At 49.3% G+C, this 17,381-nt stretch overlaps 1 protein-coding gene across 1 annotated transcript in view; it reads right to left on the bottom strand.

The window, feature by feature from the left end:
• Nucleotides 1–17,381, bottom strand: part of alk (ALK receptor tyrosine kinase) — a 255,900-nt gene that overhangs the window by 85,867 nt on the left and 152,652 nt on the right. The window contains exon 4 of the mRNA XM_088626040.1: nucleotides 2,606–2,807. Coding sequence (XP_088482166.1) covers nucleotides 2,606–2,807 — 202 coding nt within the window. The remainder of the gene's footprint in view (nucleotides 1–2,605; nucleotides 2,808–17,381) is intronic.

A 17,381-nucleotide genomic window follows, 5' to 3' on the forward strand; every position in this document is an offset into this window, starting at 1 on the left:
AATACTAGGGTTCACAGGAGCAGTTCAACTGCTTTTCCCAGTTTTTAGACTGCTTTTGATTTAAACAAACCCATTACTTCTGCTGTTGGGTGTCCCTGGTGTATTTCAGAGCATGCTAGATTCCTGACCACTGCTGTTTAGAAACTATAATTACTCTTTACAGTAAATCTTCTCATACTGCAAGTTGTTAAATCACTCTGCACATCATGCTCTCCCGCTGGAGCACTGCAGAGTGAGCTAGCAGTGACTGGCAGCCAGCCACACCCCTTCTCTGCTGCCGTCTGTGCTGGTTGCCGTGGCAACGTGATCTGACAGGAAACCTGAATCACCTGTGAGCAATGTGCAGCCACTGCTTCAGGATATTTCAGACCTGCCCGACTCGGCACTCTGTAATAGAGTTTGACCTAAGCTTTGCTTCCTTGCTCTGTTCCCTTCTGCTTTGTTTCATTTCTTCCTGGATACTCAATCCTAGCTGTAGCCCTGACTGTTTCTCTGGAGGTGCCCCCTTGTGATTTGGACCTGTGCATTCCCTCTGCTATGAACTGTGCCTGTTTGTCTTGATAACAATTCTGGAATTCCCTTTGTGCTTCCACTATGACTCAGCTTTGAGCCATGCTTCCGTCTATCTACAGTCCTGGACTGCGTTTCCTTTTGTCTTTCTTGTCCAACACATGGGCTCAGCTTATACCTCACAGCTGCTGTTTAGATCCACCTTGATAAGTGGAAATGAGCAAAGCTCCTCGATATGTTCGCTGGAAGTCTTCTGATGCACCAAGCACTTCAGTGATTATAGTGAACCAGCTTAATTATTAACTAGATGATTAACGAGCTGTTGCAGTAAAATTCTGTAGCAGCCTGTATTGAAAGGGCTGTGAGTTGAGCTGGCATTCCTGTTACTGTATATTAGAGGATGTGACCAGATGTGGCCACCACTAGTTGTAACCGATATTGCTTCTAGAGAAAAAACACCAGATGCAGTACATTCCTGAACGTAAGGGACTGTCCTACACTGACGGGCTGAAGGAGCTGAGTCTCTTTAGTCTTAAAGAACACTACAAGGAGACCTGACACAAGTTATAAAAATCCTCAAAGACACTGAGAAAACTAACCCAGTGATTTTCTCCAAAATGAACAGTGAAACACAAACCAGAGGACACAAGGGAAAGCTATGAGGAAGCACACTTAAAACCACTATTAGGAGGCACCTCTATACCCAAAGGGTGGTGGGAGTGTGGAACAAGCAGCCCAGCCTTCTTTTTGAAGCCAATAGTCTTGGTGTCTTTCAAGAAACAGCTGGATGAGATCCTGGGATCAGTTAACTACTAATGGCCAAACAGGTTTGATGGGCTGAATGGCTCCTTTTGTGTGCCACCATTATATTACTTACACGGTCCACATAATTTGGACTTGAAACCTGAAACACACCTGATGTCTGTAAGTTCTTTCAGGGGGGACTGAGCTGCCCCAAACCCCTCAATAATGATCCCACCATCTTCTCTCCCAGAGCAACTTGTCATGCGTGGGGAAGAGCACAGCACAGAGGCTTTGCAGCACAGATCTGCCACTGAGTCTGCAGAGAGACAGGTCTGTGCTGCTGCTTCAGCGGGTCGGCAGTGTTAAAGGATGGTGGAAGAGCTTGTTATCTCTGCATGCCGTCGTGTTTAACGTCCTTCAGAGTGAACGCAGAGCTGCGGGTGTTCGGCAAGCTGCAGCAGGGGTGAGTGCTCATGCCTTTGAGAGTCACGCAGTTCAGTGGGGTGTTCCTGTGGCTCTTTATTCACAGCAAACATGCTCTGTGGAGTTACCCCAGGCTGTGGAATTACCCCACAGTGTCAGAGTGGGGACTGAGGCGGGTGGCAGTGAGCTCTGTGAAATTACCCCAGACTGTGGAATTGCCCCACAGTGTCAGAGTGGGGACTGGGGCGGGTGGCAGTGAGCCCTGTGGAATTACCCCAGACTGTGGAATTGCCCCACAGTGTCAGAGTGGGGACTGGGGCAGGTGGCAGTGAGCCCTGTGGAATTACCCCAGACCGTGGAATTGCCCCACAGTGTCAGAGTGGGGACTGGGTCTGGTGGCAGTGAGCCCTGTGGAATTACCCCAGACCGTGGAATTGCCCCACAGTGTCAGAGTGGGGACTGGGGCAGGTGGCAGTGAGCCCTGTGGAATTACCCCAGACCGTGGAATTGCCCCACAGTGTCAGAGTGGGGACTGGGGCAGGTGGCAGTGAGCCCTGTGGAATTACCCCAGACTGTGGAATTGCCCCACAGTGTCAGAGTGGGGACTGGGGCGGGTGGCAGTGAGCCCTGTGGAATTACCCCAGACTGTGGAATTGCCCCACAGTGTCAGAGTGGGGACTGGGGCGGGTGGCAGTGAGCCCTGTGGAATTACCCCAGACTGTGGAATTGCCCCACAGTGTCAGAGTGGGGACTGGGGCGGGTGGCAGTGAGCCCTGTGGAATTACCCCAGACTGTGGAATTGCCCCACAGTGTCAGAGTGGGGACTGGGGCGGGTGGCAGTGAGCCCTGTGGAATTATCCGGGCTGATGAATGACCCCGCTGATGAATTACTACAAGAGCAGGCCGTGTAGGTGTGCACATCTCTTACCCTGCCCTGCGGGGGGCGTCTGTCCTCAGGATGGTGCGTGGGGGCTGGTGTCTCTCCACAAGCCGGACGGTGTAGCGGCCGCTCTGCTGGGGGTGCAGGAAGACGGCCAGCTCCAGGGCGCAGGGGGCCCCCCCCCTCCACAGCCAGGGGCTCAGAGCCCAGGGCCCCCACTGGCCCGAGCCGTTCAGCAGCAGGAACTGACCTGCAGGGAGGAGACAGAGAGAGAGCTGGGGCTCACAGGAGGGAGGAGGGAGCCCCAGGGCAGGGCCAGGGGAGAGAAGTTCAGCATGAAGGATGGGACAGCAGTCCACTGCAGGGCTCGCACGTTTCACACACACGTGCACATTGGCACGCACGCACAGACACACGCAAGCACACGTGTACAGGCATGAACAAAGGGACACCTGAGGCACCAGTTAACCCAGTCTGCATGACAAAGGAGGAAGGAAACTGCGGCACCCAGGGAAAACCCATCTGATCATAACAGAACACGCAAACCCCACACAAAAGGATCCCCAAGCAAGAGGAGGCAGCACTAATGACCACCCAATGGGAGGAACGGGACAGAGAGGTCACTACTAGCAGAAAAGGAAATTTGATGAAAAGCAATACATTTAGCAATATGGTTTTACTTCTAAGTGCTTTTCAAGAACCTTAAAGTGCTAGAAAACTAAAAGCACTAAAATACTTAGAAAGACCTATCTTCCACACCGTCTTTAGTTTTTCTTGGGACAGCTCAATGATCTTTTTCTTTGGTCTCTCAGTAGGTCCAGACACAAGAGGACAGTAATCAATCAACCAATCACTCACTCACTTAATCAATTTCCTGGCTATAGTGCCATGTGCAGTTTATCACAGAGCCCATGACAGGGTCATCCAGCAGCTGATAAAACAGCAACACCAACCCCCCCCAAAGAAACCTCTGGAGTCAAAGGCCTGGGGGCTGCCCAGGGCCACACCGCTTGAATCTGTGATGTTGAGATTATGCATTAGGGCTTCTTATTGACACCTTCAACACCAGAGCAGCTGGTCTAGACCACATAGCCTTATATCACTACTGCTATCGCCACTACTATCATTATCACCACTACTATCGCTATTACTATCTGTATCACTACATCTATGGCTATCACTATCGCTAATACTATCACTATCACACCTACTATTACGATCACCACTTCTATCACTATCACACCTACTATTACGATCACCACTTCTATCACTATCACACCAATTATCCCTGTCACTACAGCTATTACTATCACAACTACTATTATTATCACTATTACTATCACCACTACTTTCATTATCACAACCACTATTACTATTACTTGCTCTATCATTATTACTATGAGTCACCACTGCTAAAAGTACCGTATCTCTACTACTGTCACTATCACTACTATTACTATCGCTATTACTACCACTGTCACCATTACTTTCAGTTTCATTGCTACTATTATATTATTAGCGTTTTATTACTACTGCTGTATTTCCATTACCATCGCTATTCCTACTGGCATTACCGCGGTGATTCCTATTCCAGTGCCTTGCTGCAGGACTGAGCTGGAAGGGTGTACTGACGACCATGTGCACACAGATAATTACTCGGCGATGAAAGCTGGCCAGCCTGAGCAGCTGTGCCTATCTGGAGAGCTGCAGCCAGAGACAGGAGAGACACCCGAGTCAGATGATCAAAGATGAAGAAGATGAAGAGAGGGCACGGGCATGCTTTCCACCGACTCAAAGGAAGGTCTGTGTGATTTTGAAACGCAAACTCAAAAGAAACACGTGTTTGCAAAAAAAAAATCAAAGAAGGCAAAGTGTAGCCTTGAATTACTGAGACAAAAGGGAAGCACTTTTCCCAAGAACAAACGACGTGTTGCACTTTGAGATCTGCAGCATTTATCTCACAACTTCATTTTACTCCTAATGGCAGACGCACTGCAGACAAGGTAGCAGTCCCCTCCAGGCCAGCAGAGGACAGACTGCGATCAGCTGGTCGGTACTGAACACAATGTCTCTAATGCACTTCCTCTATAGCCCTGCTGTGCTGCAATGTCTGTCTGCTCAAGGGATTACTGAAGCTGCTTGCACTTGAACAAACATTCCCACCAAGCCACTGACAAAGTTTGAAAATACGCCCTGCAGACAAGCTGGCCCTCCAGGGTCTCTTTTTTAAAGCTTTGCTCTGTAGTGAGCCCCCTTCAGACCTGCCTTAAGCTTGTTGAAGCTGTCCCTTGCCCACACAGCTCTGGTCATATACTGTAATTTGTTATCGTAATTGCTGTCAATGTGACTGTCCTGTCTACTGTAGAAATCTTGCTCTACAGTTACAGTATTTCCAGCGGTTTCATCCCCCTTCTTGTGGACGGGCTCTACATCAGCGATTCTCCAGCTCCTCTTATAACCCCTGTTTTGAGCGACGTCTGAATAACAACTTTTGTTTTCTTTAAGTAGGATTGATATAACACTACCAAGCCATTATTTAATATATCAGTCATTGCTCTGTCATCTAAAAGATCCCCATCTTTATCTCTGAGATACTTCTTTACTGTGCTCTTTCTGTTGTAATACAGACAGAAACGTATACTCTTTATTTTAGCTACCACTTCAAAATTCCTCTCCTGTGCTTGCGGTCATACTCCTGTTATTTTTGAATCATTTTATAAAGCACTGTCTTTTTCCTTCCATTTCTTTCCTAATTGATTTATTAAACCAGTGGGCCAGTACTTTCTAGCTTTTGATTTACTCTCTCCTGGGATGAATCTATTTTGTGCTTCAAGCAGAATCTGTTAAATCTTTTGCCATCCAAAATAAACGTGTTCTCCACTGCTTCCCAACCTGCCCTGTTCCATTCTGCTGCTCTTAAGCTCTGTCCAGTTCCTTTTCTGAGTCTGTTTTCCCTGAAGTTGTAAACGTTTAGTTTGGACTTCCACCCAGTCTGAAAGATTTACTTCAAAGCCACACCAACAATCAGTTTGCGATGGACAGCTCTGCTCAGTGCCTCTGTCCATCGCAAACTGAGAGCGTATCATTTGTCCGGTCTGCACACGGGCAGCCGGATTGCTGTCCATTGTCTGAATCATATTGCTAAAACTGAAGCATGATAAATCATACAGTATACATCCGCTAACCAGAAGAGAGGTCTTTAAACAGGGAGGAGCTCTGTTGTCAGGTATCAGGAAGAGAAGAGAAGATCACTTTATTGGCCATATACAATTTCTTGTATTAGGAATTTGTCTTTTCGCATACCCCAGCTTGCTCTCCATGAGACACACAGACAGGGAGAGAAGCTGGGGGTCAGAGTGCAGTGTCAGCCATTTATACAGCACCCCTGGAGCAGTTAGGGTGAAGGGCCTTGCTATGGGAGTAGGATTGCTCTGCCATCCGCGGGATTTGAACCAACAACCTTCCAGCCACAGGCACAGACGCTTGACCACAGAGCCACTGCACCGCATGGCCAGTATGGCAATACAATGAGTGTGAGCTGGTTCCACTTAGACAGTGGCTCACACTGCCTGTCTGTAGAACGATCTGTGATTAGATCTTTTCCAGGCCAACAAGTGAGTTTCATAGCTATAATGGCTCACAGTTAGAACCTTTTCTGCCATTGTAAGAAGGATTAAACTTAGAGATTACTTTTAATACCTATAAAATAAATGTCAATTTGGGGAAAAAAAATAAAGTGCTTTTCACCCTAATTCTAAGAATCATCTTGACTTTTTTATCAAACATGTCCAAAAACAAGCCCAATTTTTCCAGATTCCTTAACCTCAGGACTGTTTAGGGTGACTGAATGTTTCAATGCGATGAAGATTTATTGCTAAGGTAAACTTTGCTAGATATTTCTTGGATGTATAGCGAATATGTGCAAAGCGGAAACACATTTTTTTCCACAAAGACTTTGCAGTTTCACTTCTGGTTTTCTGGCAGTGGGCTGGCAATCCGTATTAAAGTATGAAACCAAAGAGGGAACCTGGCTGCAGACTGACAGAGGGAGATTTACTCCGCTGAGTGCCAGACTTTCCCAACAGAAAATGCTGGGAAAGCGAGAACAATTCACGGCTCTTTCTGAACTCTCGCCTGGAAGCAGAGCCCTTGAATACTAATCACATTCAAGACGCAAGAACAATGATACCGTACAGCCTGTCAATTTCCGAAAGCCCCTTCGACCAGTGAAAGGATCCCCCTGCCACAGAGGTGTGACAGGATTGTGACACAGGGGCGCGGGGTGAAATCGGGGTGGCTGAATGAGCTCCCCCTGGTCTTGATGTGTGCAGTCAAAGCGCTTATTCAGACATGACGTGAGACAGGGCTCACAGGTGGAGGGGAAGCACAAAGACCACTGGGAGAGAGATATAGGCCGGTGGAAAGTTAGGGGCTCATGATGTCTGAAAAGCCGCTGTCCTCACGTGACAGTTCGGCAAACACAGGAGTGTGGTCATGCTGCCCCGAAGGGCGTCAAGGCATGCTGGAGTGCTCCCTGCTGCGAGAGCTGATCTCTGAGAGAACAATGGCGTCTGCCTGCTCTGCTCTGCGGAGAGCCTGCCTTGAATGCATCTATTTGTCCACGAACTTATTTTAAACCTAATCTGGACGGTGCTGTGACTTCTGCCACACCTACCAAGTGAAACCAGCGTTCCTGTGTAGTTCTGAGCTAAAACATCGCCTGTAATTTTAGAAAAGAGCAGATCATTATGAACGAACCCTGCAATTTGATATTCTTTTTGATTCCTTTTATAGTCCGCGTCCACCCCCAGCGCCAGACACCGCAGTTAACTGATGACATCGGTTTCATAGAGTGAACCTGGCATCGCCGGTGAGAATCTCAATACTATTCATTTACCCAGGATTACAATTCACAAACATGGAGTAGTGCCACATACTGTAAATACACACACAGCACAATCCTCTTTACAGTAACACACACACACAGCACAATAATATCTACAGTAACACACACACAGCACAATAATATCTACAGTAACACACACACACAGCACAATCCTCCCTATAGTAACACACACACAGCACAATAATATCTACAGTAACACACAGCACAATCCTCCCTACAGTAACACACACAAAGCACAATCCTCCCTACAGTAACACACACACACAGCACAATAATATCTACAGTAACACACACACAGCACAATCCTCCCTACGGTAACACACACAGCACAATCCTCTCTACCGTAACACACACAGCACAATCCTCCCTACAGTAACACACACACAGACACACACACACACACACACACACACACACACACACACACACACACACACACACACACAGTCCAGCCCTGCTGCAGTACCTCTCATTCAGTCTCAATGTGCCTCTTTACAGCTCTGAAAGAAAAGCTCTGCTCTCTGTGACACTACGGATTCTGGGATGAATGTGAAACAGGAGATATATAAAGCATCCTTCAGAAAGAATTTCACTTCAATCCCTCTTCACACTAATTGTCCAAATACCAAATTACAATGTAAATTACCAGCTCCAGAGCTGTGTTTGTGCTTTGTTTCTTTCTAATCTTCAGAGTGAGAAAAGCCAAGCCCTGCTCGACACACACCTCTGTAACATCTGCTGGCTCGATGCGCCCAGCTGATTGACAGAGATAACGAGTGGGCTGATCATGTGATGTACCTATGTCTTCCGAAAACCTTCACCGTGTCCTGTTGAGATGGAATGCATTGTTATTAATTGCACTGCAGCCTTTTGTGTCTCCAGGCTTTCCCGGAAGAGAGCTGTGACGCCCCCAGTCATTCTCACAGCCCTGCAAGCAGCCCCAGCCTGGGGTGGCCGAAGCGTCCTGCCCTCCAGTGCTGGCAGAGTAACAGGGCTTGCAGAAATCGGCTGCATTATTCAAGTGGACGGGCAAGGTGTGCTTACACTTGACCTGAGAGGGATAGACCCGGGCTCGACTCAGGCGATCCTTACTGGTCCCGTCCTGCAGCACAGGGGATTGAGCAGCTGTTAATCCTTCCCAGGACCCACTGTTCATCGGACCCTGGCCAGAGTGAAGGGTCGCCTTAAGTATCTCTGAAAGGTAGGTCATCAGTCATCTACTGCAGCCGTTTCCCACAGAGCCCTTTATAGAATCATCCATACAATACACTACAGCAGCAGCAGGCCATGTGGGCACAGAAGAGAGGAAAACACAAGACCCCCCTCCCCCCCCCCCCCCCAAAGAAACCTCTACCCCCCTCCAGGCGAGGGTTTGAGGTGCATTAGTCGTAACCGATCACGGACAATCTCTACAAAGTCGAAGCTTGGGATCCTGCTGTCCTGGGTCTGTCACCACGGCGGGAATGTGTGAGGCGCTGGGGTTCTAGGGTTCAGGGGTTCAGGGCTCAGCCCGAGCTGCAGAGATGCCCTTCAGAATCACTGCATCGCTGCAGCACCTCAGCTGCAGGATCCTGGAAAATCCAGGTGTTGTTTGTTGGCTATTTCTGGGCAATTCCTGCCTCTGCCCGCTTCCCAGCTCCCCCCTGCGTGGTTCCCGAGCCACTTCCCGACTGCCCCTCGGACGAGCTCGACTCCCCGGGTCGGGGCTTGGCCGAGCGGGCAGGGGCAGGAATTGCACAGAAATACCGCTGGCAGGACCCAGGCCCACTCCAGGCCCCGATACTGCGGCCACAAGCGAAAAAGGCTGGCTAGGGCCTCTGACCCCTGACCTCTGCAGGAGCAAGAGGCCCTGGCGGCTGGGGCCAGAAGGGCCGATAAGCAGCAGCCCCCCTAACTACTGACTTCCCACACCTCCCTGTCCTGTTGCCCTGCTCTTGCCAACTGTGAGGAGGTGAAGGAGTAGCACCTACAACATTTCTGCCAGACTCTCACCATTTAGTGCACAGTGGGAGAGAGAAAGCATTGCTTCCATCTCTAAGATTTACTGAACCCCTAAGTTTGAAGCTAGACAGCCGTTTCTGGCATCACTGTGCACTTGATTGCAATCCCTAATTTACAGCGTTGTGTGTGAGGGCCATGGCTCTGTATTCATGCTCCCTCTTGCAGCCGTCCAGAGTTTCTCAGAGCCGCCCACTCTCCGCTCTTAAAGACTCGTTCAATCCGACGGAGCCATTTGTATTCAGACCTGGGCATCTGGTCCCAGGTGAGTGCACGAGCCAGACATCCAGCTATCGGCCTGAGACTCGGCCTGCCCGGACAGCGGAGCTCGAAGTCTCAGGGGTTTTGTGTGTCTCAGCAGCCTACGGCAGCAAAGCTGCCCTCCTCACAATCTGCTTCTTTCTGCATCTTCTCAAAGCTGCCTTGTCAGCCACTCTCTGTCTGCAATGCAATTCCTAAGTCCCCAACAAATCCTGCCGGAATCTGTCCCGGCTCAGGCCGAGAAAACCGGATTAGAGTCGGAGCGTGAGCTCTCTCTGCTCCAGGCCAGAGCGGGCTCCCGGCTCAGAAAGCGCTGATTCACCCCGAGCCGCGCGCCGCGTTGGTTAAAAGTTTGATGATAAAGTAACCTCCAGCTGCCGAACTGCTGAATGAGCAGCCCTACTTTCTCTAACAGCTCTCCCCCTTGTCCCCCCGCCAGTGTGTCTGCGCAACAGGAGTGCTCAGGGGTCTTTGAGTAGTTATCGTCTCCTGTACTCTTCCCATCTCTCGCCCCCAGGGCACCGTGGGGCCTTGCTCCAGCCGCTGACAGGATGCGACAGCGCCTGCCTCTCCCACGTCACGAGTCCGGTGCTCAGCGGAGCAGCGGTCCTCTCCGTTCCCTGGGCACGCCTGAAGGAGAGGCGGTAAATAATACTTGTGTCCACATTCTGGCGCTGTCGCTTCATAAGGACACACGGCAGGTCACAAAGGAGAGGAGGCTGCTCGTTCCATCGAGCCTGTCTGGTAGGTAGCAGGTGATTGATCACAGTCTCTACACAGAGGGTAGCGGGAGTCGGGAACTCGGCAGTCATGTGGGGGAAACTGAATCAGTGGGATCCCGAGTGAGAAAGGGACAGACACGCAGCAGGTGACATGGGCTGAATCTCACTTGTAAGCTCTCTTATGCTCTTATACTCTTGGGTGTCACTCAGACTATGCGCCCCACTATCTGCTGACCTGGAACCTTCTGACATGATGTCTTGAACTGCGACTCTTTTGCTGAATTGGACTGAATGAATGTTAAAGTGCAGAATGGCAGAATGGGAGAGACCCAGGAAGCTAGCCAAGTGCCTGCAGTCAGGGCTAGTATCAGTCAGCATATTGCACGCAGTTTTGAAATGCAGCTGCTTCACAATCTCCAGACAGCACTAGAGTACATACAGAGATCAGAGCTCAAACTGCCGGGGACACAGATCTGTGAACAGCTGTTACAAATACTGTACACACAAACACACATACTGTATATACATAGACACATACAGTACAAATACACACACACACACATACATGCCTGGTGTTGTACCACACAAACACGGCACAGAACACATATACTATAGTCCGGCTGAACAGCAATACTGGTTAGAGGCAGACTTACTGTCAGAGTCACACAACAGCTCTGTCTGCCTAAATTTGAGACTTTCAAAAACTGCATTTCAATCCCACCCACGCTGCCCCTCAAATGAACGTCTTTCTAGTGGAAGAATTATTTAGGACAGGGCTGTAGAGTTTCACTCCCAGCTGGACTAGTGTTCCCACTGTGCCTTTGTACAGTACTGTACTGAATATACTCTATATAGTGTACTGTATGTATACCCATGTGCACAGCGGGGCGTTTCCCTGGAGCGATGTGAGTGAAGAGCCCCACTCAAGGGAGCAACAGCAAAAGCCCACCTGGATTTGAACCTGCAACCCTCCTGTCCGGAGTCCAGAGCTCGACGCTGGGCTATTCACCCAGAATTTCTAATATTCTGGCCAGTGAGCTCACGTAACCACTAGAGCACCGCATGTCTTGACAGGAGACTCTGGTTCCTGCATGACATCCGTGAGGCGTTCTTTCTATTAATCTGGAGTTCAGGTTCGTGACCGCGGCTGAGCAAACTGAGCTGGAGGTTAATGTGAAATAGCTGGTGCGGCACCTCCTGAAAGAAGCCCATTCATACAGCGCGGAATGTTTTCCCCTCACTTTTGTTAGTAAATGAATGGACCAATTAAGAAATTAATTTAGAAATTAATCGGGGCATGCTCTGCCGCTGTAGAGATCTGCGGAAAACTCATCAGGGCCCACAAAGCTAATTATGCTCCCGGCCCTGCAGGACTCCTCTCATTCTGTGCCAGGCCAGCAGGGCCACTCGCGCAGGGGCGTGACAACCGAGCGCGGGCGCGAGGCATTCAGAGCCACGGACCGTGCCTGATGAGAGCCAAACACAAGAATATCAACCGCCGCGCCTCACGGGGAATGACAAAGGTCACACCCCACCACGGAGGTGCCCATTTTCTTAGTAACAGACACAACCCCTCAATCTTCTCCCGCGCTAAGAGCTCCTGATACTGGATGCCCGCTCTCCTTACCTGCTCACGGAGCTCCTGTAGATGAACGTCCCACAGAGGCTCGTTAGTTGCTTTTGCTGTGGGGATCAGGGACGCGCGGAGCTGGAGTATTCCAGAGACGGGCTCCCCCCCGCAAACCATGCTGTTTGAAGCTGAAATGAGCTTTGATTTCAACCGGCGGCGTTTCGTTATGGACTTTTCCAAAGCTACTGCACACGAGCAGCTTTGATTTTCAAAGGCCGGCCTTGCTTTACTGGCCCATTGATTTGGCGCACTACAGGATCTCAGCTTCTGCAGGCAGTTCTTGCTTACCAGCCCTCTTAAACACTCTACTAGATTTCTTCCTGTTCTAAGAGGTTCTAAATGTGCTGCTCAATGTGTGCAGTACGTCTGGGTGATTTCAAGACTAGAGCTGGTTTTCTGCTGGGGCAAGCTGTGTACAGTAAGTGTGGCCCTTGGACCTTTCACTTCTTGTCCAGGGGATGTTTCCAAGCTAGAAGCTTTGGACCTGGGCATTTCTGACCACACAGCTGCTCTCCGACCCTCACAGGCACTACGAGTGAACAGACTGAGGCTGGTGAGTCCAGCTGGTCTGGTGAGGGAGGTCATGAAATCTCCCCCCAGTGCAGCTCAGAGAGTTTGTCTGCAGGGCTCTGTTGCTCCTGACACACGTCACGCCAGCCCAGCCCTTCTGAAACCTCTCCTCTCTCATTCTTTCCCACACAGGACACAGGAGAACAGTGCATGAGGAAAAAGACGGGGTTGACTATTCATCAGCAGATCCACAGAGATGCCCTGGAGGCAGACAGCGCCTCTGTTTGTTCCAGGCTTTTTGAGAGGGATCTCAGTGATCCTGCAGCCCTCTGCTCCTTTGTGATACTGTATGTGAACTAGAGAAGGGCTCTGCTCTTCTCCTTCTACTGACTTGTGCATCCCAATCGCACAACTCTTTCACAATAAAACCCATTGTATGATGTAAGAAGTTGCTAAAGTGAGACCTGCTGTCTGTGTGACTGAGCTGGTAACTAAAGTCAGACCTGCTGTCTGTGTGACTGAGCTGGTAACTAAAGTGAGACCTGCTGTCTGTGTGTGAGCTGGTAACTAAAGTGAGACCTGCTGTCTGCGTGACTGAGCTGGTAACTAAAGTGAGACCTGCTGTCTGTGTGTGAGCTGGTAACTAAAGTGAGACCTGCTGTCTGTGTGTGAGCTGGTAATTAAAGTGAGACCTGCTGTCTGTGTGTGAGCTGGTAACTAAAGTGAGACCTGCTGTCTGCATGACTGAGCTGGTAACTAAAGTGAGACCTGCTGTCTGTGTGTGAGCTGGTAACTAAAGTGAGACCTGCTGTCTGTGTGTGAGCTGGTAACTAAAGTGAGACCTGCTGTCTGCATGACTGAGCTGGTAACTAAAGTGAGACCTGCTGTCTGTGTGACTGAGCTGGTAACTAAAGTGAGACCTGCTGTCTGTGTGTGAGCTGGTAACTAAAGTGAGACCTGCTGTCTGTGTGACTGCGCTGGTAACTAAAGTGAGACCTGCTGTCTGTGTGTGAGCTGGTAACTAAAGTGAGACCTGCTGTCTGTGTGACTGAGCTGGTAACTAAAGTGAGACCTGCTGTCTGTGTGTGAGCTGGTAACTAAAGTGAGACCTGCTGTCTGTGTGACTGCGCTGGTAACTAAAGTGAGACCTGCTGTCTGTGTGACTGCGCTGGTAACTAAAGTGAGACCTGCTGCCTGTGTCCTGCACTTGATGCCAGCTCTTTGTTCATTTGTTACTGAGCTCATCAATGAGTGCCTGAAATCTCCTCTGGTTCCTGAGGGTTAAAGGATTGCACAACTACTGATCCTGGAACAGGTGGAGCAGCTCAATTACTGCGCAGATACACATTGTAATTAATAAATAATATGACCCTTTCCAGTTGGTGGTTAGATAGACATAGCACTGAAAGACCTCTAGTTAAGGTATTTAATTTACTGTATTGATGGTCTCTGATTCTGAGTATCCTTCTTTCTTAGAAGTGATGGACACAGCGTGTGACACCAGGAAGGTGCAGTTTGCACAAACATTGCCCACTTCCTTTAGAAGTGATGGACACAGCGTGTGACACCAGGAATGTGCTGTTTGCACACACATTGTCCACTTCCTTTAGGAGTGATGGACACAGTGGTGGGACACCAGGAAGGTGCTGTTTGCACACACATTCCCCACTTCCTTTAGAAGTGATGGACACAGCGTGTGACACCAGGAATGTGCTGTTTGCACACACATTGCCCACTTCCTTTAGAAGTGATGGACACAGTGGTGGGACACCAGAAAGGTGCAGTTTGCACACACATTGTCCACTTCCTTTAGAAGTGATGGACACAGTGGTGGGACACCAGGAAGGTGCTGTTTGCACACACATTGCCCTTTAGAAGGAAACAATGACACTGAGGCAAAGGGGCCGCTAAGAAACAGCCTGGGAAGAGTCTGAGTGGCGGAAGAATTCGGTCTCTTGTCAAAGAGGTTGACACTGGGACCAGTTTGGGACGGCCGTGTTTTCTGCCAAAAGAGTTAAGCGGCCCCTGCAGAGACTGATGGACGTTGAATGGTATTGGCACTCCACTGTGTCTTCTGCTGTCCTCCGGCCTGGTTCTGTCCAGAACTGCAGGACAGGGCCCGCTTCTCCGTGGAAGAGCCAAGGGCGCCCATCTCCCCCCCTGCTCCACCGACGTTCATCAGGCCTGGCGCGACCGCGGCGCGAGGCAGGGAGAGCTGGGCTCCGAACTCTCACGGCGGCACCAGAGCATCGGAACTGGCACAGAACAGAAAGTCCTTCTGCTGCACAAGAGCAGGAGAAAGCCGCTTCTCTCCTGCGTGTGTTTTCGTGCTGTGGAGAGCCTCTAAGGAAACTGTGAAATGACTGTTCATTTGCATTCAAGGGCTTTCCGCCAGTTCAGAAGCCGAGGAGGATGTGAAGTTTGTCTTTCCTGTTACATGAAGTTGTACTTGCCCAGATAATGATGGGAGAAAAAGACTTGCTTCACCTTTTAGTGCATCAGTTGGGAAGATGATGGATGCCTCTTCTCGTTTGAGACCTCTCCAAGATTTCAGCACGGAGGAAATGGGATGGCTCGATTATTTTGAGAATCCTCATTAAGTCTTGGCACAGCACCACTGATTAGGCAATTTTTCACCTTGTCTTTTCTCTTTCTTGCTTTGCTCAAGCTATACTATTACTCCAGTCTCTCCAGCACCTCTCTGATCCTGTTCACAGTCCTCTCCTATTGACGCCTCTACTGTCACCAGTCTCCTCTCTCTCCCCTCCCCCTCTCCCTCCAGCCTCACTCTACAGTGATCTACCCCCAGAAATCTGAACCACTCAGTCCCTGAGCAGCTTTCTGCACCTGTGCAGACAGCGCCTGTGCCCTTCATCCTTTCACTGTGCTGTGCCAGTGCTTTAAACTCTCACACTGGCAATGCTCCGATTGCACTTACTCATTGTCAATGTAGTGCACACACCAGCATCAGCACTGCTAATCCACACACACTGACTGACTGGACACTTCAGTACATTAACACTGCACTGAGAGAGAGGTCAATACACACACACTGACTGACTGGACACTACAGTACATTAACACTGCACTGAGAGAGAGGTCATACACACACACTGACTGACTGGACACTACAGTACATTAACACTGCACTGAGAGAGAGGTCATACACACACACTGACTGACTGGACACTGCAGTACATTAACACTGCACTGAGAGAGAGGTCATACACACACACTGACTGACTGGACACTGCAGTACATTAACACTGCACTGAGAGAGAGGTCATACACACACACTGACTGACTGGACACTACAGTACATTAACACTGCACTGAGAGAGAGGTCATACACACACACTGACTGACTGGACACTACAGTACATTAACACTGCACTGAGAGAGAGGTCATACACACACACTGACTGACTGGACACTACAGTACATTAACACTGCATTGAGAGAGAGGTCAATACACACACACTGACTGACTGGACACTGCAGTACATTAACACTGCACTGAGAGAGAGGTCAATACACACACACTGACTGACTGGACACTTCAGTACATTAACACTGCACTGAGAGAGAGGGCATACACACACACTGACTGACTGGACACTACAGTACATTAACACTGCATTGAGAGAGAGGTCAATACACACTGACTGACTGGACACTGCAGTACATTAACACTGCATTAAGAGAGAGGTCAATACACACACACTGACTGACTGGACACTACAGTACATTAACACTGCACTGAGAGAGAGGTCAATACACACTGACTGACTGGACACTGCAGTACATTAACACTGCACTGAGAGAGAGGTCAATACACACACTGACTGACTGGACACTTCAGTACATTAACACTGCACTGAGAGAGAGGTCAATACACACACACTGACTGACTGGACACTTCAGTACATTAACACTGCACTGAGAGAGAGGTCATACACACACACTGACTGACTCGACACTGCAGTACATTAACACTGCACTGAGAGAGAGGTCATACACACACACTGACATACTGGACACTTCAGTACATTAACACTGCACTAAGAGAGAGGTCATACACACACACTGACTGACTGGACACTACAGTACATTAACACTGCACTGAGAGAGAGGTCAATACACACACACTGACTGACTCGACACTGCAGTACATTAACACTGCACTGAGAGAGAGGTCATACACACACACTGACTGACTGGACACTTCAGTACATTAACACTGCACTGAGAGAGAGGTCATACACACACACTGACTGACTGGACACTGCAGTACATTAACACTGCACTGAGAGAGAGGTCATACACACACACTGACTGACTGGACACTGCAGTACATTAACACTGCACTGAGAGAGAGGTCAATACACACACACTGACTGACTGGACACTACAGTACATTAACACTGCACTGAGAGAGAGGTCATACACACACACTGACTGACTGGACACTGCAGTACATTAACACTGCACTGAGAGAGAGGTCAATACACACACACTGACTGACTGGACACTACAGTACATTAACACTGCACTGAGAGAGAGGGCATACACAAACACTGACTGACTGGACACTTTAGTACATTAACACTGCACTGAGAGAGAGGTCAATACACACACACTGACTGACTGGACACTGCAGTACATTAACACTGCACTGAGAGAGAGGTCAATACACACACACTGACTGACTGGACACTACAGTACATTAACACTGCACTGAGAGTGCATTAGTTCTGAAATGTAGAGAGAAAACACTTAGTGTCAAAAAGTACTGTA

This window comes from Lepisosteus platostomus, chromosome 3, assembly GCF_059453375.1.
Source record: "Lepisosteus platostomus isolate fLepPlt1 chromosome 3, fLepPlt1.hap1, whole genome shotgun sequence".
In the NCBI taxonomy this organism is placed as follows: Eukaryota; Metazoa; Chordata; class Actinopteri; order Semionotiformes; family Lepisosteidae; genus Lepisosteus; species Lepisosteus platostomus.